This window comes from Mesocricetus auratus, unplaced genomic scaffold, assembly GCF_017639785.1.
Source record: "Mesocricetus auratus isolate SY011 unplaced genomic scaffold, BCM_Maur_2.0 Super-Scaffold_100013, whole genome shotgun sequence".
In the NCBI taxonomy this organism is placed as follows: domain Eukaryota; kingdom Metazoa; phylum Chordata; class Mammalia; order Rodentia; family Cricetidae; genus Mesocricetus; species Mesocricetus auratus.
Window position 1 is genome coordinate 15,333,328 of NW_024429196.1, and position 27,710 is coordinate 15,361,037.

General features: G+C 39.4%; 1 protein-coding gene and 1 long non-coding RNA gene across 7 annotated transcripts in view; one reads left to right on the forward strand and one right to left on the reverse strand.

The window, feature by feature from the left end:
• On the forward strand, nt 1–27,274 carry LOC106022202. Of its 5 annotated transcripts, none has more exons than XR_005880722.1 (5): nt 1–407; nt 2,543–2,599; nt 8,941–9,004; nt 25,522–26,762; nt 27,147–27,239. It is a non-coding gene; the product is annotated as an uncharacterized LOC106022202 (long non-coding RNA). The 5 variants fall into 5 exon arrangements; XR_005880721.1 differs by having other exon boundaries at nt 25,522–25,709; nt 26,624–27,169; XR_001197225.3 differs by lacking the exon at nt 25,522–26,762 and having other exon boundaries at nt 27,147–27,274.
• Nucleotides 18,196–27,710, reverse strand: part of Spag6 (sperm associated antigen 6) — a 62,066-nt gene continuing 52,551 nt past the window's right edge. For both annotated transcript variants that reach the window (XM_005082708.4, XM_021234441.2), the window contains exons 9-11: nt 27,167–27,283; nt 24,508–24,653; nt 18,196–18,486 (exon numbers count right to left, since the gene is read on the reverse strand). In XM_005082708.4, the coding sequence (XP_005082765.1) occupies nt 18,417–18,486; nt 24,508–24,653; nt 27,167–27,283 (333 nt within the window). In that variant the 3' untranslated portion in view covers nt 18,196–18,416. The remainder of the gene's footprint in view (nt 18,487–24,507; nt 24,654–27,166; nt 27,284–27,710) is intronic.

The window sequence follows — 27,710 nt, forward strand, 5'->3', positions numbered from 1 at the left end:
ATAAGCGCGCCGCTTCGGGGCACCACAGACATGGCTGAAGTTTGGTTGTCCTGCTGTCCACCTCCCGCCTTTTGAGAGCCTGAAGACCCATCATCTGTGCATTACAGTGGCCCTGCGGCCGCTCAACTGGAGCCCTTGGCCCCGGAGGCGGATGCGGGGGCACGGGGTGTCCCGTGGGGGTGGCGACTTCAGCCTCCGAGAAGCCCTGGGCCTGGGTTCAAGCATGACTCGCCCACTTTCTAGGGCATGTTTTGCCAGAGTCTGCTCCACATCGCTTGGTCCTATCCATCCCCTCAAGCTTCACACCACTTGCTAACGGGTTGGCAGAAGTTGCTCCGTGCTCCCTTTCCAAACTGAAATGCTGTCCATCAAGGTGGTGAAGAGGAATCGAAATGAGGACAATGCAGGTAACATTGTCTAAAAGCATGTCGTACCCCAAAAGGTTGCACAACATTCCCTCAGTGTGAATACAGCTAATAGCTTGCACGGATCTGAAAACGTGGAAATCGCAAAAAAAGGCCATGGTCAATTTGAGTCCACGACTGAGTTTTAGAAGATGTAAGGTAGCTATACAAAGTGGAGGCCAGAAAACAATTATGTATCTCGAAAGGCATAGTGGTTACATCACAGTTGCCACAATTCGTTGAACTGCAGTCTAAATGGATAAAGTTTATTCTATTCAAACTAAAGTAAATTCCTCAAAAGTTGCCTGAGGTAGGATGTTTGGGGGTGGGGGTGGAGATTCCACCTTCTCATCAAGTCTTGGCATTTAAAACTTGGCCTCTAGGTTAGCTTTTCTTTGGCAGTGTTTGGGTGTTAGGAATACTTTCTGACGTTTCACAACCATAACAATTTTTTTCTCCCTGTTGTGGCTCTGAATTGCTATCTCATTAATGTGCCACTTTAGCAGTAATCGGTTGAGATCAATGCCAAATATCACTATTTGAGGTTTGGAGAGAGATAACGGTTTGGGTTTCTGTTTATTTGGTTTCTCCTGGTGTTTCCTCACACAAGTTCATAGAGCATAGGCTCTTACATGTTTTAAAATATTTGGAAGTTTAAAAAGTTGAGATGTCTGTTTTTGTGTAAAACAGAAAAGTTTCAGTTATGACTATACAGCTGTTAACCTGGGGCTCTAATTATATGTTTATAGCTTGTTTCCACAAAGCTGTGTTTTGTTTGTTCTAAGATCACCAGGAGAGGAAAAATTACTAGCCTTTTGAAACAACCCCTAGCTCATGATGCTTTGACATTTTTCTTTGAATTACTTTAAATATCAGAGAGTTAAGTTCATGGTTTTAATGATAATAGCCAGTGATTGTGACAAAATGTTTATTGAAGATTCATCAGGCACATTCTGGCTCCCTCCTGGCTTGCCAATCATCTGTAACTTGCTCAACAGTAATTTGAGATGGGACCGGCCAGGGTCATATGTTAAATAGAACATTTCCACTTTTCTGACCACAAAATCCTCCCTTTCCTGGCCACTTATAAACTGTTACATAACCTGCAAACACATGAATCTCATGATTTCTGCTGCAGACCTTGGTAAGGACCACTCCTGCAAATTTGCCTTTCTGTTGCCACAGTGTTCTCTATTAGTAACTTAACTGCTTAAAATTCTAGCCTTGAAAATCATTTAAAAATATATTCTTCTTTCCTCTACATCTGTAGTTGAGTGAATTGATTTTTACAGTGAAAACAATTTCTCTAATAGCAGTGTTTACAATTTTTAATATTTGTACTTGAAAAACATTTCATCTGAATTTAATTATGACAAAATAAAGCAAGGCTATGCAGATAATGTACACACTTTCAAAGAAAGAAAAAGACATTTAGGAATTCTTAGGTTATTCATGTCTATGCGATAGCAGAAGTAACTTAAAGAACAGGAGAACTTCTCCCTAAATCCTGGCTGCGAGTTCTTCCTAATTTATGAGGACAGAAAATGCTCAGCAGCCACACAGGTTTATACTTACAAACAGGTTTGACCTCTTCAGTAGGTCATAAGCATGCTGCAATTGTGTGCTGTTACTCAAACATTTTTAGAATTCTTCGTGCCACTAGTGTCTGAGTCACATTTTAAATGACATATTCAGTGTTAGCAAATCTTTGCCCACTTAGAGCAGATCAAACTGTTAGAAATAACTGAAAGTCATTTGCAACCACAGCTAGGGAACCAGCATTGTTAAACAGGTGAAATTTTAATGAGGAAGAATAAAACTAAGTGACCTGAGCAGCACTTAAAACAAAAATACGATAATCAAGTAATAATAATAATCATAAGCCTCCAAGGAAGGGGGGTTGAAGAATGACTACTGCAAGAGAAATGGATGAGTTAGAGACTGACAAGATGGACTAATTCAAAAGGAAAGAGATAAAGGAAATGGGGAAATTCCTGAAAAATCTATTTAACAAATTATACCGAACAAAGGTAAAACAGTAAAAGACATAGGAGATAGCACTGATTAGGAGTTTGTTATTTAAATTACATGCTACTATCATGATTATATTTTTGGTTTTATTTTTCCTGGAAAGACAGAAATCACCAAAAATTGATCAAGAAGGAAGAGGAAAACGAAGTGTAGATCAAAGCCAAGTAAGTGCTTTGTGAAGGTTTAGTGATGCTATAGGCATATCCCAACAAACTCCATAGGACATACCATTACCTCTTAGAGTATATAGATACTTTAAAACATGTTTTTATAAATTGAAATGTATTATAAAACTTTTCCAAAGTGCTACAATTTTTTCTAAAAGATGTAAGGTTAAACAACAAATCCAGGGTCAACAAATTAAATGAAATACAATAAATCATTTCGCATGGTGCTTTTTTTCTAGAAATAAAATTTTTATTAATTTATTTTAGCTTTTCATGGCAGGTTTTCTCTGTGTAGTCCTGGCTGTTATGGAATTTGCTCTGTAGACCAAGCCGGACTCGAACTCAGAACTGAGATATCCATCTACTCTGCCTTCTGAGTGCTGGGATTAAAGGCGTGAGCCACCACTGACCAGCAAAACAAGATACTGTAAAAATATACTGCTACAATTAGGCCATAAAAGTCTTAATCAGTGATGAAACTCTAATATCTATGATTAGAACAACTAATTTTAACATATTAGTTTTTGTTTTATGTGTATGGGTGTTTTGTCTGCATTTATATGTATGAACCATGTAGTGCAGTGCCCACAGAAGCCAGAGAGCACGTGGAACTGGAGTTACATGTGGTTGTTACATGCCATATGAGGGCTGGGAACTGAACCTCGTCCTCTACAAGAGAGCAACAAGTGCTTTTAATCACTGAGCTCTCTCTCCCACCCACAGATTTTTTTTTTCTTTTTCGAGACAGGGTTTCTCTGTGTTGCTTTGGAGGCTGTCCTGGAACTCGCTCTGTAGACCAGGCTGGCCTCGAACTCACAGAAATCTGCCTGCCTCTGCCTCCCGAGTGCTGGGCAGATTTTTTTAAAACTCAGTAAACAGTACATCATTAACCGCTGTTACTTTTTAATAGTGGTTTATAAAAATAATTTATAAAGATAGTTTCTTGCAAATCCTTCCAGAAATTTTTATACATGTATTCTTTTCTCCTTGGAATAAATTGTGTGTGTGGTGTGTGTGTGTGTGTGTGTTTTTTTGTGATTTTTTTGTTGTTGTTCTTGTTGTTTTTGTTTGGTTTGGTTTGGTTTGGTTTGGTTCTTTTCGAGACAGGGTTTCTCTGTATTGCTTTGGAGGCTGTCCTGGAACTCTCTTTGTAGAACAGGCTGGCCTCGAACTCACAGAGTTCAGCCTGCCTCTGCCTCTCGAGTGCTGGTATTAAAGGCGTGCGCCACCACCTCCCGGCTGTGTGTATGAATTCTTCAACAGCTCCCTGTACCCCCACCCCCAGTCCTCATCCCCCAACCCCAGACAAAAATCTGTTGTTGAACCTGGAGCTCACCAGTTAGTGAGGCTGACTGAACAGTGAGCTACAGAGATCTGCCTGTCCCCATTCCCACCCCACCCCAGTGCTGGAGTGACAGAAGCTCAACCCGGCTTTCATGTGAGTGTTGGGAACTAAGTGAGCTTCTCATCCTTACACTGATGGCACTTTACCAAAGAAATTTTATAAAGACATGACTGTTTTCTTGTCAGCATTTTTTATAATTGCTGAGTATAAATGCACAAATGAATCACAATTTTTCACTCACTAATTGGTGACCACTTAGATTGCTACACAGTTTTCTGCAATCACATAGCACTGGAATGTCTTTGCCTATTAGCTAGGAAAAACTGTCATTGAATGTTTTTGACTATTAATTAGGACTAATACCTAGTAATGGGAATGAAGAGCAAATTTTCCCTCAATATATGTTTTTATTTAAATTAGAAACATGAATGCTTCACATGTCAATCCCAGCTCCCTCTCCCACCTCTCCTCCTTTGCCCCTCTACCAGCCCCCCGAGCCCCCACCCAATCCCCACACCATTCCCCTCCTTGGAGGGGATCTCTAAAGTTTGTCATTTCATCCAGGGCAGGACCTAGGCCCTTCCCCATGTGTCCAGGCTGAGAGAGCATCCCTCTATTTGGATTGGGTTCCCAAAGATCATTCATATACCATGGTAAACACTGATCTACTACCCAAGGCCCCAGTGATTTCTGAGGCCTCCTCACTGACACTACATTTATGGAGTCTGGATCAGTCCCCTGTTGGCCTCTCAGCCATCAGTCTGGGGTTCAAGAGCTCCCCCTTGTCCTGTCATCTGTCTTTGTGGGTTTCAGCAGCACAGTCTTGGCCCCTTTGCTCATCACTCCTCCATCTCTGTCACTAGGTTCCAGGGGTTCAGTTCAGTGTTTAGCTGTGGGTATCTGTCTCTGCTTCCATCAGTCCCTGGATGAAGGTTCTAGGATGGCATATAGAGTAGTCATCAACCTTATCATCAAGGAGGGGCTTATTAATGTAGTCTCTCCACTATTGCTTAGTTTACCAGTTGGTGTTATCCTTGTAGATCTCTAGAGATCTCACTAGTGTCATCTCTCTCCTCAAGCCTATAATGACTCGATATATTATGGTATCTCTCATCTTGCTTTCCTCTATTTTTACCTCGACTCAACCTTCCTGCTCCCCCATGCCTTCTTCTCCCCTCCTCTTATCCTCCTCTCTTTTTCCTGGTTCCCTCTCCCCTCCCCCGATGTTCCCAATCTGCTCAGGAGATCTTGGCTCATTCCACTTCTCTGGGACATCATGCATCTCTCTTGGGAACATCTCTGTTTCCCATACTCACTGACACTGGGATTGTAGGCTGATACCCCCCTGATCCATAGAATGAAGAGCAATTTATGAATAGGTATTTCTCCCTTCCATGTACTGAACAGGCTGTAGAGACTTAGCTTCTGAGAGCAGACAAGAACATTCAGAATGGCCTGGCAATAGACATGAATAGGTATTTCTAAGCCTGTATCTAGAAGGGCAGAATTTGCAGCCCTTTGAAAGTATATGCAAAAATGTTAAAGGTTGTTGCAGGTGGGTGATAGGCAAATGTCATTTTATTATTCACTTTACTTTTGTTCATAGTTGAAAATTTCTATACTTAATCATATAACCATAGAGCCATTGTCGTTAAAATCAAATACAAAGATGGCTGTTATCACTATTGTTATTTAATTTTGTTGAAATACCCAAAAGACAAAATGTAAATAATAGAGAGACTATTGCAAAGAAGTGGGAAAAATACTTTTATTTGCAGGTAATACTTTTGCCTACAAATCTTTAGAGACCTAACTGAAAAGCTACTGTAAAATACTGAAAATTGGGGTTGGAAGATGATTCAATGGGTAAAAGTGTTTGCTGTGTAAATATATGGGAATCTAGCTGGTCAATGTCAATGATGGCACATGCCTTTAATTCCAGCACCCTGTAGGCAGAGACAGGCGGATCTCTTAAGTTAGAGGCCAGTCTGTATGGCATAATTAGTTCCAGGACAGCCAAGACTACACAGAGAAACCCTGTCTAGAAAAACCAGTGTGTGTGTGTGTGTGTGTGTGTGTGTATGTGTGTATGTGTGTATGCATGCACATGTCATCCCAGCACTGGAGGCAGAGATAGGCAGATCCTGGAAGCATTTTAGTCAGCCAGGCTAGTTAAATGACAAGCTTCAGTTCAGTGAAAGACTTCCTGGAAGGAAATAAGGTAGAAATGATAGAATGGGACACCTGATGTTCTTCTCTGGCCTCTATAGGTATGTATGCAGCTCTATACATCTATACACATGCATGCCCACATATACTGCAAATATGCACTCTATACATATGCACATACATATATGGTTTATATAAAAAGGTTTTCCAGTGATCTATGAATTACCGGTTGGGTAATAAAATTGTTTAAAAGACCCTATTCAAGATAACTAAATGATCTTATTTATACATAAATAATGTTAGCAAGAACTGAGTGAGATACATATCCCAAATGAAAAGGGGAACAAAGACTCAAATAAATCAAGATATATATGTGCTTCTAGGTAAATATTTGCAATTTTAGCAAAAAAAAAAAAACCTCCAGTGGGACAGGTTTGATTCGAAACAGTTTCTACCTGGAGAAAAGTAATAGTAACCAGAATAGATCTGAAGATGAAGAGTAAGAGCAGAGATGGTCACTCTACCAGATGTTAATACATATCATAAAGCCTTAATTACAGTGATATTGAATTACTGAAAAAAGATTGACAAATGATTAATATTTTAGACTAGATAGCTCTGAATTCAATATGTCAGTAAATGAAGCATCACTAATGAGGAGAACATGGATTGTCAACAAACAGTACTGGGAACCCTGGCCAGTCACTGGGGGGAAATCTAACTGAGCACATGCTTCATACGTACTGAAAATTCATCTCAGGTTAAAGAGGGAGGCATGAAACAAAGTGTAATGTAAGAAAAGATACACCACAAAACTATGGAAGAAGTAGATTTATATGAAGAATTATTTTGATCGTCTGTATGCCAAGCATTATAAATAATACGCATGACCATGGCTATTTGTGATGGCTGTCACTCAAGAGAGGTAGCATTTGCACCTTAGCAACAGTCTTTCACAGTGTTCTGGGAATTTGGACACTAGCATCAATATACATGTGTGTCAGTGTGCGAAAACCCTCAGAAGGTTTGAAAGACTCACTCATCCTTTTTTTTTCTTTTGGAATGCTCAGATTTTTGTTGTTTGTAGATTTTTTCTTTTGGAATGCTCAGATTTTTGTTGTTTGTAGATTTTTTCTTTTGGAATGCTCAGATTTTTGTTGTTTGTAGATTTTTTCTTTTGGAATGCTCAGATTTTTGTTGTTTGTAGATTTTTTCTTTTGGAATGCTCAGATTTTTGTTGTTTGTAGATTTTGCTTGTTCTCACCTCTAATCCTCAGAGGATCGCTCTCAACCAGCATCCTCACATCGTGCTTCTCCCATCCCTAGCTGCCACAGAACTCACTCAGGGGCTGTAGTCTAACCGTTGCAGTACCAAATAAGAACACACCCCAGAGACCTCAGGCTGCAGAGATGGGAGTCTAAGAGGAAGTACTCTAATTTCAGTGGGAAACTCTGCTTGGTAGCTGCATTTGTGTTGGCATTTACAAGGAATAGAGTTTGTTGTAAGCATGTTCTGACCTTGAAACCTGCAGGAATTACCTCGTGTGACCATTGCCAAACACCCCTAGAATATACATAGTTTCATTATCTATTTTCTGTATTATGGAACCTTGCTGTCACCCACTCAAATGGAAAGTGGTGAGGGTGCAGTCTGAGCTCTTTGTAGGAACTCTCATGATCTTTACAACTTTGTGAGGACATAAAGAAATATCCTTCCTAGTTTATACTAAGGCAGTGGGAAGCAGAAATGGAATTAATACATTTTTGTTTAATGATCAGAAGGAAACAGCTGAGCATGGATAGATAGGTGATATGGAATGGCTGGAGGGAAAACAAGGCTTAAAAGGCCTAGATCAGAAAAAAAGGAAAGGAAGGGAGAGAGAGAGAGAGAGAGAGAGAGAGAGAGAGAGAGAGAGAGAGAGAGAGAGAGAGAGAGTACCCTGAGCTTTTTTAGATGAAAGCATGCCAATCTTTAGAACATCATGATCCACAGCAGTCTTAGATATGAGACAGTAAAAGAAATCACACCCATACTGTTTCCAGTTGTTTGGGAATCTACCTTCCTGAAATCCTAGCTCCTGTTTGGTATCCCTGTTTATGTAAGACTCACATTCATTGTGTACAACTGTTTATTTAAGACACTTGTTAATTTATATCTCTGCTTATTTACATGGCTTTTGTTAGTTTAGATAACAAGAGTAGGGGTTGAATGTAAACCACCAAAATGAAGTTTTGATTGAGCAGAAGGATTTTCACTTACTTCCTAAATGTAAGCATGGCAATGAAGTTTAGGTAACTACTTTTAGAATTTTAGAACTAAAGCAGTATCTGTTATCTTCTGAACTTGCTGCTTGATTTTTTTAAGCACACTTTTTTTGAATTCTGAAATATTCTAGAAGTAGCCTCACCAAAATAAAAATAAACATGAATATGATGAAAAACTTTTATAAAATGATTTTCTAAATATGTCCCTATCAGATTTATCATTACAAATATTGTCTCTTTAGTGTTAACACTTTTATAAATAACTTCCATAAATGAAGTTCTAAATCCTCTCCCAAAGTAGCAAATTCCATGTCATAAATCCTTCCCAGCCTCCCCATGCCTCTCCAAATACATTATTTCCTCTCTAATTCTTTGTCATCAAAGTCCTTTGGTGACTTGTAGCAGCTAAACAGGTTTCTAGTATTTGATCTCATAGTTTTGGTTTTTGTTTTTTTAAGATTTTTTTAGACTGAAATATTTGGCTATGCCTAAGGGGAGAAAAATAAGACACTTTTAATCCATGGTTATAACAGCCTTTTTATGATTTTTTTATTGCTAGAGCTGGCATGAATGAATATAAGATGACTCATTCAATGAGAATTTGGATGCTGGTGGAAATCCAGGTGAGTCAAAAGAAAGGCCTGGAACTTGCAGGGAAAGTGATGTCAGGAAAAGAAAAGAAGACTCAACAATTGCAGGAAAACAAGCATGGCCAGCTTGAGCTCTAATATTTAAAGCTGATGAAGGCGAGAAACACATAACACCAGGATGGGGGAAAGCCAAGGGTGAAAAGTTTCTAAGCTGACTATTAAATAGATGTAACTCACTGACTAGTGTGCCCATGTGGGATTTTAATTACTGGGACATCTGTTTAGCGAAGTGTACTACTAAATAGGGATCAAATACAGAGATCAAATTACGTGGGGAGGGGAGTGGAGATGACATTCATGAGTCAGAAAGGAGAGCCATCAGCCAGGGGACAATCAATCCCAGCTTTACATCTCACCAACAGAGAAGCAATTATTTTAGATGTGGGACTGGTTAGCATCCTCGGTCATGAATTTAATTAAATAACCCTCGAGTGGCAGAAAACAGAACAAAACACTGTATTTAACTGTCAGTAAGACATGCAGCATATAAATGATCCAAATTCTTCCTCTTTCCCGCCTCCTCATACATAGATCTGTAATAATTTTTCTTCCCTTTCCTAACTTAGTCTTTTCTTCCCAAAGGCCTCCAGCGAACTCATTGGTATAGATGGTTTAAACCAGAGAAGCAGGATTTAGCACCAAAATCATTGCAAAGATGAAATTTGAAAAATGGGAGTAAAAAAAAAGATTCAAGGATTGAATTGCCATTTAAGTTCTTCCTTGGGCTCAGTACAAAAGTTAATAAATTCACAGGAATATCTTGAAATAAACAAAACTTCTGTGATGCTCTTACTGATCCTTATTTGGTACCTTGGAAGGATAAGGCAAAAGACACAAAACTTAAAAGTTCAATTGGTCAGAGCATGGAAGAGACCAAGAAGAGTGTATTTGGCTGCTTTGGAATGGATATGTTAAAGCCAGCCTCACTTGGTATGTCTACTTAGAGTCATTAACTCAGGACTAGCTCCCTACTCAAGTCTCCTTCTCCCTCTTCAACTACTACTCTGCACAGCACCAGAATTCTTCCACAGCCCAACCTGGATCCATCTGTTTTACTCCAGATGCCGTTCTACTGTTTACAAACAGCAGAAGTCAGCAGGGGAGACCCTAAGTGGCAGTACACGTTTAGAAACATGGTACTTGAGCATCTTATGGAACAAACCACACCACTTCCTTATACAATAAGTACTGTGTGGTTAGTTCCTAGTGCCTCAAAGCCAGAGCTCACTGATTCCTCCATTGGGCTGGCATGAACCACTCCGAAAGACCCAATTATCACTGTTGATATGAGTAAATTCTAAAATTCCCAGGAGACTCTGATTGGTGAGTTCACACAATAAATATGGAAGCTGAAGCTGTGGGATACATTCTGAAAATCTCATTACAGTGTGGGGTCCTTCCTTCTAGTCTTTTTTTTTTTCCTATTTTAAAATCCTAAGAATAGCTTCAGGCACTGCTAACCTCAACTGAGTCCATGTGGCCTACATAGCTTGTGTAGGAGAACTTGAAAAGAGCCTGTTCCTCCTTGGGCAAGTCATCCTTTCCTAGTGTCTTCACCTGGGCCAGGGTCTAGAGCATGCTAGTCAAATGTTCTGTCACTGGGTTCATCAACAGCACTGAGAAAAGAAAACGCAGTCAGAGCAGAGTTTCTTTAAGAATCAACAGCCAGGATGGCTCATGGAACTCTGTGTGATACCTTGTTTATACAAATAAAGCTTGTCTGAAGATCAGAGGGTGGAGCTTGCCACTAGCTAACCCTAGAGGTATGGAGTTCTGTCCAGACAGACAGTTAGGTAGCTGGGCTGAGAAAAGAATGTAAGTTGGAGAAACAGGAACTCGGTCTCCTTTCCTCTAGGAAGCTAGTGAGGTAAAGGTGGCTTTGACTTGCTCCTTCTCTCTGATCTCTCAACATTTTCCCCTATATCTGACTCTAGACCTTTATTATTAAGACCTATTAGAACTCGTGTTACAGAACTCTGCAGAGCTTCCTAGCACCAGACTGAACACAAAGATGACTAAGTATGGCTCCTTTCTTGCCCTTGTGAGTACTCCTAGATATGTATCTAGAGTAAGCAACAATCTAAGGCTTCCTCAGAGTAACTTCATAGGGTTCTAAACCCTTTTCCCTTGTATGAGAAACGTAAGCATGTTACCGGGTGGGAGGCAAAGTCATTGCTGCCGAAGGTAAGATTTCATGCTGTTCAGGGCCTGCGTTATGTACTTGATTTGTATATAACCAGACCTCTTGCTACATAGCTGCATGACCACCTAAGTCAGGTCATAGTAGTCTACAGGAACTTTTGGAATGTTGTTTCTATGGTTTCTGCTGTGATTCTTTTGAGATTCCTAGTAACTTCCTGGCCTCCTTTCCCAACAGTTGCCACTAATACCATAAGGTATTCTGAGTGGCATGGCAGGGTTTCCTGCTATAGAGCTCTTTTCCCTGGTAAAAGGGCTAGAGCAACATTCTGGTGATGAGAAAACACCACGAAGTACATTTTTCTTGGACAGTGGGATTGGGGTTTTGGAAACTGTGCTAGTAACTGCAGCAGTACCCTAGTTTGGTTTCCATTTCTGTGATAAAACACTAAGCAAATGCAGCTTGAGGAGGAAATGGTTTATTTGGCTTACAGGTTGTAATTCATCATGGAGGAAACCTAAGGCAAGGCCCAGAGTCAGGAGCTTGCAGAGAGCACAGACTTACTGTTTTGCTTCCTCCAGCTTGTAAAAATGCTTTTCTTATATAACCCAGACCCATCTGCTTAGGGATGGCACCCACCTCAGTGTGCTGACTACTTCTTAACCAGTAATTAAGAAAATGCCCACAGATATGCCAACAGGCCAACCTGATGGAGGCTTTTTTGTTGTTGTTTGTTTTTGGAGACAGGGTTTCTCTGTGTTAACAGTCCTGGTTTTGTCCTGGAACTCGCTCTGTAGACCAGGTTGTTCTCGAACTCACCTGGATCTCACTCGAGATCCACCTGCCTCTGCCTCCTTGAGTGCTGGGATTGCAGGCATGTACCACCATGCCCTGCTAGAGGCTATTTCTTACTTGAAGTTCCCCAGAACATGCAGCTACTGGTCTCCTAACCCATCCAATCTTGGTTTATTGCTGTTTTAAGCTGTTACTCTTGTAGACCACCCTCATATGCCTCTAAAACATTAAGTTCTATTAACCGTCTTCATAGCTATCTCGATAGGACCACTGGATGACACATTAACCTTGTCCTTGTGTTGCAATAATTGCACACACTTTGCTCCTGGCATTATCTGGCTTCTGTTATTTTGTGAGCTCATCCTATTATCCTAATTTCTGTCAAAGAGCCCCATTCTATAACTGTGTCTCTTCAGTCAGTCCTACATGTAGAAGATGGCCTCCACTAACATCCTTGGTAATCTTTACCCTTTAGATATACTTTATCACCATGGTATGTCCTGTGGGCTCTCTATAGATCACATCTGCCTGGCCATTTTCCATCCTTGCATAGTATGACACTTGAAGCTGTTGGTACCTTTTATCACTCTACTGTGACTGTTGTAACATTTCCACATCTTGTACAACAGACTGTTGTTTGCTCCAAGTTTCTATGAGCCATCCTAGCACCTGTGCTCCTTGCCAAGGTGATAAATCCTTCATCCTGACAGAGTGCTCCCACTATCAATGAACTCTCCCCTATGAAGTGGCAGCCAGTAGTCTCTGTGATTGTAGAGTTCGGTATGAAAATGAGCCCAAGTTTTCCTTTTGTGTACAAAAGGAAATTGTCATCGTTACTACAATAAGGATTCCCTGCTGGAGCAGAGGCCTGTTGTATCCCAGCCTAGGTTCTTGGCTAAATACAAAACAACAGAGTTACTTTCCTGGGAGAGACCTGCCATCTCGTAATACTGGTATATTTAGTATATTATCAGTGTATTGTTTTTTGTTCAGTTTTTAAAATAAAAGGGCATTTTAAAATAAAAATGTTCTTTTACAACATGCTTTGCTTTCAATACATTAAAAATCTCCTAGTTTGATCTTATGTCCAATGCTTATCAATGTAAGATTAATGACTCAATTAGTTTTTTAGAAGATTTTATTATTATTATTATTAGTGTGTGTGTGTGTGTGTGTGTGTGTGTGTGTGTGTGTGTGTGTGTGTGCGTGTGAATCTCTGGATCTGGAGTTAGTAGATTTTGTGCTCCAAAAGTGGATGCTAGGAACCTAACTCTGGTCCTCTTTGACTGCTGACTCATCTCTCCAGCCCTCAGTTGATATTTCTGCTAACTTTAACTATAGGTTTTACTATAGAATATTCTTTTTGGTAAAGAAGTGGGAGATGATGAAAGTAGTGAGCACAGATGTTTCTAGGCTTTGTTAAAAAAAAAGTTGATTCCTTTTACTGACATTAACTTTGCTGCTGGCTCCATGGTATAGTGTTTAGTGCTTTGAACTTTGAATGTTTAATTTAATTTATTCATACAAGTGTTACCTGGAATCCTTTTCTAAGCAACATTTCCCAGAAGTTAGGAGAGCAGCAAATAGACTTTTATTTAGTGCTTGTGTGCACAGTGGTGCAGGTCATGTTCTACACAAAGGCCCCAGTACTTGGTGTCATGGTTTATGCATTAAACATCATAGATTTGCGTGTTTACAAAGAGTTTTCCAGCAGATGGCAGTCAAGTGTCTTATTTTAACAAAATAAGAGTATTATAACAATTTCTATCAATAGAAACAAAATGTCTTGAGGATTGGTCACCCTTTTCAACTCACACAAAGGTATACAGACTAATGCCAAGTCCTATGGTTTTTCAGCCTCATTTAATCCTCAGAGTTGTATGAAGAGAGTGTTACTGGTCATTCACCCATGACTTCAGAGCACGGTAGCTTGGAGATTCTCACGTGGATCTTGGTCTCCTTAAGACTATGCAGTCCCTTCTACACTGCATTATTTCAGAAAACTAAAGCCTCAGAACTTGAAGAGACTTGACTGACTGTGATGAGAAAGTTGTCTGCCTATATTAGCCAGGGGCCAGAAGCCCTGAGTCTCAGCCTATCCTTTGCTACCTCTACCCACTGCAGGCTTGCTGCGGTGCTGGAGATACGGAGAGCAGAAGAGAACAGAGCCACCACCCTTGTGTGGTTTATACTGTGCACGCCACAGAAACATGTAAAATGGAGAACTCAGTATAGGTTGCAACCATTCACAAGCAACTGAACATCTTTATATCCAGCCTACTTTGAGCATTCACCATCAGTAATGCATACATTTGATATTATGGACAAACTAAGAGGCTTTATTTAATGTGTAAATGTCTATACTAGACCATTTTATGATGATGATATATTAGTATTCTTGATCCAGCATTCAGTTAAAATTACTATAGAAAAAATACCAGTCACAAATAAAAGGAACTCAGAAATACACATTTTTATACTGATCCCTAAATTAATTACTAAGGAAATACTTTCCCCTAAACCCATTAAGATAGATAGTGAAATTTTTGTGCTCTATAAAACAAAGAAACTACTGTCTCTCTGGAAGTTTTATTTTTAAAACTCTTAAGTAAAACAGATGTATTTTCCCCAAATTTTTTTCTAACTGTACAAGGCCTAGGAAGCCATTTGAAGTTAGGCTAACTTCTTACTGGATTCTTTCCTGGTTCTGAGGTCTGGAGTATTTTTGCTTTCCTCCCCTTCCTCTGCCTTTCACACTATGACCAACATTTGCAGAGCTCTGCATTCTTTAGAGCAGTACCCTGATTAGGACCTAACTTTATAGCCTCAAGGACTAGTTAAAAACAAAATGTTCTGTTCACATTTTACCAAAATCTAATTTTAAAACTAAATAGTCTTTGTCACAATTGGTAAATACAACAGTTATGGATATAGACCTGTCACTTGATCCTGTCAATCTCTGAAAAAGTAACTATAAATTAAGTTTTCTAAACATCAAATTTGATGACCAATGAGCCCCAACATTTGCTAGGACCTATCTTAAAGGGATGGCTACAGAAAATTCTTCATCCTTTCAAGGTCAGGTTCTAAACTTGACTTCTTAGGGATGGTCTTCGGGATTTAAGGACAGGGCTTTATTTCTAGCAACAGACCTTTCATTCTTTAAGAGACAGGGTTTTCATTGAGAAGAAAGGTTAGAAAAACAGGACAATGTCCTATGAATATGAAGTTGCCATTTGTTTTCACATGCTTTGTGTTCAGTGTCTTGTGACTGTTTTGCTCCATCTGGGAAATTGAGTGTTAGAAAACTCCATGAGGGTAGGAAATTAGCTTTGCTTTATCACAAATCATCAGGCTTAAACCCTACATAACTTAACTTAACCCTACATAACTTAAACACTACATAACTGTTGGCCAAAATGTCTAACTTTGTCCATCAGATCTCCCACTATCATACCAAGTTTATGTAGAATGGAAGAGTTACAACACTGTCACCTGCTTCATTATAGATTGTTTTCATAAGTATTTCATGAGAAAACTGAGTGCATATCATCACCCTTCCTCGCTAACAGACTGGTGACTAGAACCAGGCTTCAATATCCCTTTCAGAAAGGTACTATGCATTTCACCTCTTCCCACACAGGTGAAGCAGCTTCATCTGCAAAAAGAAGGTCTGGCCAGCTCTGTTCCCAAACCCCTGACAGCAGTTATCCCTCATATGTGAGGAATCCGTATAAAAAGTTAAAATTTGAGTAAAGTACAGGTGACAGCGGGAGAGGGGTTAGTCTACACAGACAATTGGCACCAACACAACTTAAGCCAGGAGTGAAAATACCAGAGAACATCATCAACGACAGACATTATTTTTGCTTTAACACAAATAAATTTTAATGTTATATTAAAAAGGTTTTAAGTTGCTTAAAGTGTCTTACAAAGAAATATTTTATACAGCTGGGTGTGGTGGCATACCCCCTAATTCCAGCACTTAAAGTGTCTTACAAAGAAACAGTTTATACAGCTGGGTGTGGTGGCATACCCCTTAACGCCAGCACTTCCAAGGCAGAGGTGATCAGACCTCTCTGAGTTGGAGGCCAGCCTGTTCTACATTGATTTCCAGGATAGCCAGTGGTACATAATATACCCTATCTCAAACAAAAACACCAGAAAAAGAAATATAACTTAAAATTTGCTAATACCATCTGATCAAATTAGAAACATCTAGCAGAACAGTATTATTTTATTCTTAGTGTAGTACCCTTTGATAAAGATAAAGTGACATATAAAGTGAAAAATGTCAACTACATTAGTATAATGGTAATAGAAAGAAACAAGAAGGAATTTACCATTCTAATATTTAAAGATATTTTAACCTAGGTATTATATGGTCATGTAAGAAAACCTACTGTGTTTTTGTTGATTTGTTTTTGTTTCAGACAGGGTATTAGTCTGTCACATATACTAGTCTCAAACTTGAAATCCTGACACCGTAGCTTTCCCAGGCCTAAGCTATAACACAAGACTGAAAAGGCCTAGTTAAGCATGAAGCTGGGTGATGGTGGCACATGCTTTTAATCCCAGCACTTGGGAGGCAGAGGCAGGCAGATTTCTGTGAGTTCCAGGCCATCCTGGTCTACAGAGTGAGTTCCATCCTATGCAGAGAAACCCTGTCTCAAAAAAAAAAAAAAAAAAAAAAAAAAAAAAAGAATGATGCAAGCTACTTTTATCTCCTCAGACCATTTAAATGCTTTAGAAGACAAACTGGATGGACAGGAAAGAGAAAGGTAAACTAAAAAAAGAAGAAGAAAAATGATATTTTCCTATGAAACAAATCTAAGAACTTTCTGTAAGGAAATAAAATAGGCTGTGAAAGTATTAAGAGATGAAATCAGGAGTGGGGGTGTGTGTTGTACACACGTGAGCATGAGCTCAATCCTCAGCATGCCACCACAAACAGGAAACCACTAGACAGTCTAGCTTAACACAAGTAAAAAACGAGATGGGAAATTGGTTGCCGGTTATGAAGAAGTTTTTAAAAGCTGTGTCAAAGCTGCTGGTAGAAAATACAGAAGATGGAGGTAAACCCAGGAAAATGCTCCTTGTAAATGGGTACTTTCATTTTGAGAAAACTAAACGTAACAGGAGTCTAAGATGAACTTGAGAAATCAGTTTTTCAGAACTGGGCCTACTGTAGCTTGGGGATTTTCTAGGATATCCTGTCCCTCTCTATTCTTCAGGCCTCCAGGAAAGGCCACTCAAGAAATATACCTTTATGGGCTATAGAGAGATGGCTCAGGGGTTACGAGCCCTGGCTGCTTGCTCTTCTAGAGGACCTTAGATGGATTCCCAGCACCCACACGATGGCTTACAACCATGTGTAACTCCAGTCCCAGGAGATCTGAGGCTGTCTTCTGAGAACATGGTACACAGACATACATGTAAACAAAACACTCATAAACATAAATAAAATTAATTAAAAAGGACAATATTCCATTAGGCCCAAAGACATAGGCACAACAACCAAGACTCTAGATCCAAGCACAAGTCCCTAAGGACAGAAGTACATTGGCTAAGTAGAAAAAAATTAAGAAAAAATTTGCAATGCTGTTTTTAATGTTTTGTTGGAATCTGCTTTGGCCCCATTACAGCTTCTTATGTGAAATGCATTAAGCCTGACCCTGCTGATATTCTGCTAAAATTATACCTTAAATCCCTGAGTATGTGCATTCTGAAAATATGTTGAGAAAGTTAACCTGGGACAAGGGAATCCTGAGGACCCATTTTCCATGTCTGTAACCTTGAAAGGGAGTCATGATAAGACCTCTCAGTGAGAATGGAGAGCTTGACCATCAGAGTACACGAAAGGGAAGCAACACTTCATGTAGGGTGAGAAGAAAAGGGTTTCAAAACCTGTACTAAAAGAGGAGGGCTTTCCTAAGTCCTTAGGAAACCAAGCAGGCTATCTGTAGATCTCTCGCATTAATTCAGTGCACTTAAGTAACCACGAGTCTTTTTTAAGGGCCCCACATTTCTGCCTCCACTTTTCTCTTTCCATACTTCCCTCCCTATTCTCTGTCTAACTGACAAGGTCAGTTAGTGTCCTTACCCATCCCCATGAGGAAATAGCCAAGGGTTTTCAAACAGCAGGTCTCATTTATATCTAGTCATAAGGATGTGTGTGTTGTGTTGTGTGTTGTGTTTTGTATAAAAATAAATACCTTAAACCCCTTTATTGCCTTTTAAACCTTCCTTTATGCATCTCTATGCATGCAAATGATAATTAGTCTTTCACACATTGAAGCTAATAATTTATAAAGCAGTACATAAATGTAAAAAATATTAAAGGTATTTCATATAGAACAAAACTGGGATGTACTTATGTGAAACATTTCAGAAAGATCTTTAACAATTGTACATAGCCCTCTGTGAATCTGAGCATAAAGTACACTTTGTTCAGTTAGTGAGCGGCTGAAAGCTGTCCACCCTCTGCAGAAGCGTATCTGAGTATCCGGGGGAATAGTACCTGAAAAAGAAAATCTGCTATTAGATACGTGGAAATGTTTCATACAGTAGGCACAAAGCAGTCTATGAAATAATGTGTGGGGCTGGTGAGGTGGCTCAGCCAGTAAGGGCACTTGCTGAGTTCATCCCTGGAGCCCACATAGTAGAAGAGAACCAGCCTTACAGGTCTGACCTTCCCATGCACACTGTCCTACATGTGTGCACACATAAACACATGTAAAATGTTGTAAAATAGATAATCATAGGTGAAACGTCACATATGTTCCAGTAATGCTTGTGGATAAATGTAGAGCATATGAAGGAAGAGAGTCCTACTCACAATGTTGTACTAGATACTACACTTCAGGAATGTACGTGTGGTGACACTTCGTCCGAGCACATGCCTTCCATCCAGTGGTCATACCTCAGAGATTTCCTTTTTAGCACATCAAATGAGTGATGGTACGCAAGGATCATAGCTAATAAATGTCTTTTGTATGTTAGACCACACAACTTATTATTGCTAATCAATTTCTGGATTCCAATTGCCTTAGAAATCATGTCTGAAAATATAGCTTGATCAGAACCAGTCATAATTCAAGTTGAAAACAATTGGAAATGGTTTTGTTAAATACTCTTATTATATAAAATATAAAATTAAACATCTTAATTGGTTCTTGGACATATATAGTACTATACATTTACATTTGTAGATTCCTAAATTGAACATCTTACAAAATATCTAGTATCAAATATGAAATATGTTAATAGTGTGTATGAATAGTGATATACTATGGAAATAATTTTTATTTACATAAAAAAGACATAAAATCTAGTAGGTATGCTGATGTTAGAAGTGGATTTAAAAACCTAGAAAATTATAATTTAGAAATTTCCAAAATATTTACTCAAAGTGATTAAGCCTTTGAAAATGTTTTCTGTAGATAAAAGTTAATGTCGAACATTGTCCTTTGTTAGTTGTCTTTATGCCTACTTAGAAAGTCATAAATTTGGAGCTAGAGAGATGGTTCAGTGTTTAAAACACTTATTGCTCTTTCAGAATAGCTGGGTTCAGTTTCCCAGTTATATCTCCAGTCCCAGGGAGTGTGCCCTCTTCTGACATCTGAGGGCACCAGGCACATAAATGGCACGCAATCACACATACAGGCAAAATGACAATACATAAAATAAAAAATAAAAAATCTTCTAAAAGGCATACTTTCTTCCACAATGTATCAAGTTAAGGTGGGCAAAACAAAGCTATATTTTCTTCAATAGTGTCTTTGCTCACGATTAAAGTTAAACAGAGTACACGCTGCCTAAGACAATCTTTTAAAGAGTGTTCTTTCTCCTGCACTCGTGTCCACAGACACATACATATACACATAATTAAAAACGAAAGAGTAGACAAAATTTAGCTGGGCATGAAAGCACACACATTTTCTTCTAGCACTCAGAAGGTAGATACAGGTGGATCTCTGTGAGTTTGAGACCAGCCTAGTCTACATAGCAAGTTCCAGATCAGCTAAGACCCTGACCCTGTCTGAAAAAAAAGTTTTCATCAAAAGTCCAAAAAGGCCACCTAATCTAGAAAAATCTATTTCAAACATGGATTTCTTAGCCTGTCATTGAGGACTGTCAATTCTGCCTCTCAGTCTGCATTAGTACTGATGTTAAAGCTGGTTCTGCTTTCATTGATGCCTCATAAATGTGTCAGGTACAAGACAGGTAGTTTTTATATAAAGGTGAGGAGGCAGGGTTTGCAAAGTCTTTTTAAATATGCTACTTCAAATGGTAGCCACTAATCACATGGGGCTGAAGAACACTAGAAATATAGTTACTATACTTAAGAAACTAAAATTTTAAATTTTAGCTTCAAAACTGACCAGTCAACTATAGGAGAACACAAAAAACAAGTCTGGAATCCTTTGTGAGTCTTCCTTCCAATGTAAGTTTTACATGATCTAAATTTACCCCAAATATTTCCAATAAGATTTACCCCCTGAATTAAGATATTCTAGAAGTAACAATGTACAAATGTACAATAACTCACTTTGAAATTATATAGTTTGGATATTTGGATTGTTAAAATTTATAAAAAATTTATTTACCATTTCATTTTATCAAGTTATTCATTGCTGAGAAAGCCTCATTCCAACTGCTATTGTGCTAACATTCAAAAAGTAGCTTCCTCTAGGAAACATGGAGGACCTAAGAGGGACACATACAGTCCCCAGGAGGAGGGGAAAGGACAAGACCTCCTGAGCTAATTGGGAGCATGGGTGGGGGGAGAGGGAGTTAGGAGAAAGAGAAGGGGAGAGGAGGACATGAGGGAGCAGGAAGATCGAGTCAGGGGAAGAATAGAGGAGAGCAAGAAAAGAGATACCATAACAGAGGAAGCCATTGTAGGTTTAAAGAGAAATCTGGCACTAGGGAAATGCCCAGAGATCTACAAGGATAATCCCAACTAACAATCTAAGCAATAGTGGAGAGGCTACCTTAAATGCTCTTCATCAATAATGAGATTGAAGACTACCTTGTATACCATCCTAGAGCCTTCATCCCATAGCTGATGGAAGCAGAAGCAGACACCCACAGCTAAATACTGAACTGAACTCTGGAATCCAGTTGCAGAGAGGGAGGAGTGATGAGCAAAGGGGTCAAGACCAGGTTGGAGAAACCCACAGAGGCAGCTGACCTGAACAAGGGGGAGCACATGGACCCCAGACTGATAGCTGGGAAACAAGCATAAAACTGTTCTAGATCCCCTGAACCAGGATGTTAGTTTGGAGGTCTGGTTAATCTATGGGGCCTCTGGTAATGGATCAGTATTTATCCCTACTATACGAATGGACTTTGGGAGCCCATTCCACGCAGAAGGATACTCTCTCAGCCTAGACACATGGGAGAGGGTCTAGGCCCTGCTCCAAATGATATGATAGACTTTGAAGATCCCCCATGGAAGGCCCCAACCTCCCTGGGGAGCAGAAAGGGGATGGGATAGGGGGTCAGTGTGGGGCAGGGGAGGAGGGGAGGGAGAAGGAACTGGGATTGACATATAAAAGAAGCTTGTTTCTAATTTAAATTTTAAGTAAAAGAAAAAAAGTAGCTTCATATTAGGAAAAAATATGTAATTCCAGCTCCACAATGAATGGCATTTTAAATACACCAGAATAATTTTATTTTATATTTGCTTGGTATGCATTTTTATCATCAAAAAATAGCAAAAAAACAAGGAACCAAGTACTACTATATAGTATCTCTAATATGATTATAAAATTAAATTTTATTTGCCTAATAATACTATTTATTGTAAGATAAAAAATAAGAATAGAGATACTCCAAAGGGACAATAAGAAATATTGATTGAATTCTTGCTAATTCAAGCCCTTGGGCTATTATGTCATTTAATCCTAATGTTATGAGATATGTAATAATATTTACAAGTACAGCAACTCTAGCTTAAAGAATATAAATAATTGTCTTTAAGATCACACAGGATATAATTAGAACTGAGATAGGAACCTAGGTCTGTCTGGACACATGACCTGAGCTTTCATCAGGACCATAAAAAAAGGTGAGACATTTCTTCCTTTCCTCTAGCTATCAACCACTGCTACTCTAACCTAGCTCTGACGGCCTTTAATCAGAGTGTAGGCAAATTAACTTTACCACAGACTAGGAGGAATTTGGGTTATTCTTGTCTTGGCCTTTGGGCATGGATCTAGTGTGCTACAGTTAAGTTACTACTGTGCTGGGTAGCAGGCTGTATGCATGCCCCCTCCCTCATCAGATGTGTCCTAGAGGCCCCTTTCCTCCTGACAGTGTGCAGAGATCCAGAAGGCAAGTTCAGAACACACCTGTGGCTGGGGAGTGAGCCCAACCTAGAGAATAGGTCCTTCGAAAGCCTAGTCCATACCCTTCCCTCTTATAACACTCCCTTGTGCTGGAATGATAGGTTAAAAATTAAAATTGGAAGACAATATGGAATGATGCTGTCTTATAAAAATAATTAGATCTAAAACAGTTGTCATCAACTGATTTTTGAGAAATAGATAACTGTAAAAATAAAACCATTTTGAAATTATATTTATCTATTTTCACAGTGTTTTAAAAATTTCCATAAAATGTTATTACATAGCAGCTAGTGCTTTTTTAAAAATCAGAAAGTTGAAAAGATCAGCTAACCAAAATCCTCATGAAAATTAGATAGTTTTAAAAATGAAATCTCAGCTGGGCATGGTAGTGTCTGCCTTTAATCCCAGCACTGCTGTAGAGGCAAGAGGATCTCTGTGAATTCAAGGCCAGCCTGGTCTACAGAGTTAGTTCCAGAACATTCAGAGCTACACAAAGAAACCCTGTCTCAAAAGACCAAATAATAATGATGATGATGATGACGATGATGATGATGAAATCTCAAAGCATAGAATTCAAGGATTTAAATTTTATGATAGTATTTTGACAAAGCACCAGGTTGGGTTTTTTTTGTTTGTTTGTTTGTTTGTTTTTTAGTATTTTCAAAACTGGCTTATTGGAATTGTTTCAAGTTCCCATCAGCTTCTTAAGAGTGAATGACTTAGACTGGAGAGAAGGCTCAGTAGTTAAGAGCATGTATTGCTCTTACAGAGGACCCAGGTGGCAACCTGAGTTTTGTTCACAGCACCATCTCAGATGCTACAGGGGATCCATCTGGAGGCACCTGCACTCATGTACACATATACACAGAAATGTAATTGTAAGTCTTTAAGAAGAGTTCAAGCTAGGCATGGTAGCACACACCTTTAATTCCAACACTTGGGAGGCAGCAGCAGGTAAGATCTGTGAAAGTTGAGGCCAGCCTCATCTACATAGTGAGTTTCAAGCCAGCAAGGGCTACATAGTAAGACTCTGTCTTGGAAGAAGGAAAAAAGGAAGGAAGGAGGGAAGGAAGGAAGGAAGGAAGGATAGAAGGAAGGAAGGGAGAACATAAAGTTGTTAGTAAAAGAACGATTTAATCTTAAAATTCCCTTGTGCTTTTAAACTCAATTGTTACTATATTTTTAAAGCCACTAGTATAGCTAGGCATGGTGGTGCATTCCTTTAATCTCAACACTCAGAAGGCAGAGGCAGGTGGATCTCTGAGTTTGAGACCAGCCTGGTCTACAAAGCAAGTTCTAAGACAGACAGGGTTGCACAGAGAAACCCTGTCTCAAAAAACAAAACATTGAGTTTTAAGTAGGAAGAGTAGGTGAAAGGTATAATTTATATGTGTTAGAGCCTGTGAGTTGTTATGGAGGGTGTTTGTATTTTTTTTGTGGAGAAAATAAAACTGTACTCTATGCTCAATTTTGTTTTTTAAGACTCAATTCTTTAGATTATTCTATTCTTTTCTTGGCAAATTTGCTTTTGTTTAGGGCTTAACCATATAGTTTTCCTCTAGGTTTACAGGACCTGAGACCTGGATCTAATGCTCTAAAAATGGGCTTAATGTTGAGAAATCTTAATCTGGAAGTATAGGTCAGTGACACAGGCCCTGAGAATATGTTCTTGTTAAACCTGGCTTGGAGGGTCTCCTGTAATCTCTATACAGCAAGAGCATCTCAAACAACAAAAAGAAACAGTTGCTTCCTCCTCCTCCTAAGCCTAACCCTCTTCGCACACTCACATGCGTGCGTGCGTGTGTGTGTGTGTGTGTGTGTGTGTGTGTGTGGTATGTATGTACATGTGTGTGGATATAAGTGCATTACTTACTGCCTTGTTTTGGGGGACAGCATCTCTCCGTGAACCTGAATCTCACTGACATCAACTTAGCTGGCTAGCCTATGAGCTTCCAGGTTCCACCTGTATCTGCCCCAGTACCTAGGACATGTGCGGCCCAGGTTCTCCACAGGTGTAGGAAGCCTAACTCGGGCCCTCTAGCTTGCATAGCGAGCACTTCTATTACTGAGCTGTCTCTCCAGCCCCCCAAATCTACATTTTGGCATAGATATAAAAGTTAGATTTGAAAACAAAACAAAACATTAAGTCTCTGTAATATTGAGCTGATTAAAGTCCGTTTTCCCACCTTACTATTTCCTCTGGGTAACAGCTGTTAATATTGTTGATGTATTCTTGGAGGAGAGAACCAGGTTCTGCTTTTATCTCTTGGATCTTTTTAAGTCCACCACTCATTACAAAAAGCCTTCGAGCTTTGCTGTCATGAGGCAGCACCTTAAAAAGAGAAACACATGAGAAACCTCGTCTGTACTGTTCCAAGTTAGATTATTTCTCTTTAAAAGCAACATTGTGTCAGAAGTGATGCAGAAGAGAACCATGTTCAATACATCACCTATAAAATAAGGAGCTGATGACTGGACATGAAATACATTAACCCTTGCTATAGAGGTAGAATAGAGCAATGAAATGAGCAAAGCTGGTGGATCCACTCATACCTAAAGCATGAACCTGGGGTCTGCCCACTATCAAAGAAAGTGAAGGCAAGATCCTTGACAAGGCAGAAAGGTCCTCTCCCATCCTCTCCTAAGTATGTCCGCACTCCAGACTCTCACGTCTCCACCCTAAGCTCTGGGTTCAGAGCTTGCATTATGTGTCATCGTTTGCATTCCCCCCCCCAGGAAATGTCCCCTTGCCTGGTTAACTCTTTCTCATTGTTTAATACTCAGCTCCCTGTCACCTCCTTTAAGAAAATCCAGGTGTGGTGTGATGGCATACACCTATTCTCAGCAGGCAGGTTATGACTGGAGGTCAACCTAAGCTATATGATGATACTGTCTTAAAAACTAAGGTAGAGCAATGATAACATTTGGCAAGTATGTCCAAGTCCCTTGGGTTTGATCCCCAGCACTGGAGATAGAGATGGGAGGGAAAAGGGAGAAAGGGGTGAGAAGGATGTGGAAGAAATTACCTTGTTTATAATAGCATTAAAACTGACCATTCAACTGAGTTGTCTCCTTAACTAAAGAAAATTTCATTGGCTATAAACACTTATTACTGTGCATGGGCGTGTGTGACATGACATGCATGTGGACTTCAGAGAACAACTCTGTAAAGCTGGTTCTCTCTTTCCATCTTCACATAGGCTCCAGCGATTGAACTCAGGTCAAGCCTGGCTGGCAATGCCTGTACTTGCTGAGACAGCTCACCATCCCCAATGCGGGGTGTTGTTTTAACATTTGTTGATTTGAGTCGTGGGGGTGCACATGCCATAGCACATGTGTGGAAGTCAGAAGATGACTGGGAAGAGTTGGTTTTTTTTCCATTTACAAGGTGAGCTCCGGATGGCACTCAGCTTGCCAGGTGTAGTGAACACACCTTTACCTGCTGAGCCGTGTCACTGGGTCCAAATGTCTTGTTTTTTTTTTTAAATAAAATTTTGTTTTTGTTTTCATTTTTGATATTTTATGTACCTTAGCTTGAATTAAACTCTTAGCATTTAACCTCTATAACAGTATATGGAATAAGTATTCTTATTCCTGTCTTGTGCATAATAATATTAAGAGTTAGAGAGGTCAAACTTTACTGAAGAATTAGAGCTATAACTTGGAATATGATGCAATAGCAGAGCAGTAACCATGTGTGTGACCTTAAGTGTGGCATCCTGAGCACCAAACACAAAACAAAAAATGTAAAGAAACAGAACTGAGCCTGAACACATAAATACTCTGCAACATGGCTTGTGCAGACCCCATTTTCTTTCTTCTGTTTTTTGTTTGTGTGTTTGTTTTGTTTGCTTGTTGTTTATTTTTGAGATGGGTCTCATTTCATAGTCTTGGCTGACCTGGAAATCTGTGTAGCTCAGACTGGCCTCAAATTCCCTACAACCACCCACATCTGCCTCGACCTACATGATAATAATTTCTTTTTTAAAATGTGTATGGTGTTTGGTCTGTATTTAATTCTGGGTACCATGTGCATGCCTAGTGACCATGGAGACCTGAAGCAGCCATGGATCCTCTGGGAATGGAGTTAAAGACTCTTAGGAGTTGCTGTGTGGATGCTAGGAATTGAAGCCAAGTCCTCTAGAAGAACAGCCAGTATTCTTAACAGCTGAGCCATCTCTCCAGCACCTGTAGATCCCTATGTTTTAATTCAGATATGCAGAGTAGAGTTTCTCCAGTTCCCAACAGATGAAGGTCACCATCCTGACTGTCAGTGACGATAACACAGTTGTTCTCTTCCAGCCCTTGCTGCCTTGTTGGCTGTGCACTTCGGCAGCCTGACCTTTCTGCATCACCATCAATCTGCAATGATCTATGAAATATGACAGTTGCATTCATAAGAAGTCACTGTGTGCCAAATGACCGAGAACATCTCCAGCAAGTATAGAGTTTCTGGAAAGTATTTTAGTGGCCGAAAGACCTTTCTCTTTTTCTAAAAATGTTTGCTATGTTCCTAGACTAAAAGTGAGACTAAAGGACACAGAAAATCACTAAAATATACGTTTCAGCATAAATCATCCATATTAGGTTTTTATGTGTTGACATATTAATTCCTTTTTACATTGTTTAAGAAGACAGTACAGAGCTATGAGAACTATATGAGGAAGGATAACTGTTTACTTGTGAGTTTTGTTAACCTATGTTACCTGTGTCACTTGAGATTGGTGAGAGTTGAGACATGAGTAGTAAAACCCAAACCAAATTATGCAGAAGAAAGCAGAAAAAGAAGCTCACAAATAGCTTTCATCGTCTTCTCTTCTTCCAGGCTATGACAGCATTCCTTACCTTACTGAACTGTCCAGCTACATACTTCAGGATATTGGGAGGTGCATCATAGAGAAACGGCTCGAGAGCTGGGAGGTAGGTGCACTTTTGTATGATATTCTTTATGGCCCTTTTACTCTATGGAAATAAAAAGCAGAATGCATACAACGCTTGGCAATTCATGTCTCATATTCTTGAATTTTGAAAATGAAATCAGTTTCTTGCAGTTGTTTCATTTTTAAACAGTTTTCTGAAGAACTTAACAGCTGAGACCTCTCTCCAGCCCCTGTTGGCTCTATGTTTTAAGTCAGATATGCAGGGTACAGTTTCACAAGTTCTCAACAGCTGAAGAACTATTGTGACTGGTTTTATCAGTTGTATCCTGTTAAATTTGAAACTATGCAGTGAGTCACTGAACTCTTAAATATATAACAGGGCATTGAAATTATAAAGTCTACTTATACACTGCTAATTAACATGTATAAGTATAAATAAGTGTATACGTTACACGTGTAGCTATTAAACAGATAACTAAAGCACCCTATTTGTCTTAATCAACAACTAT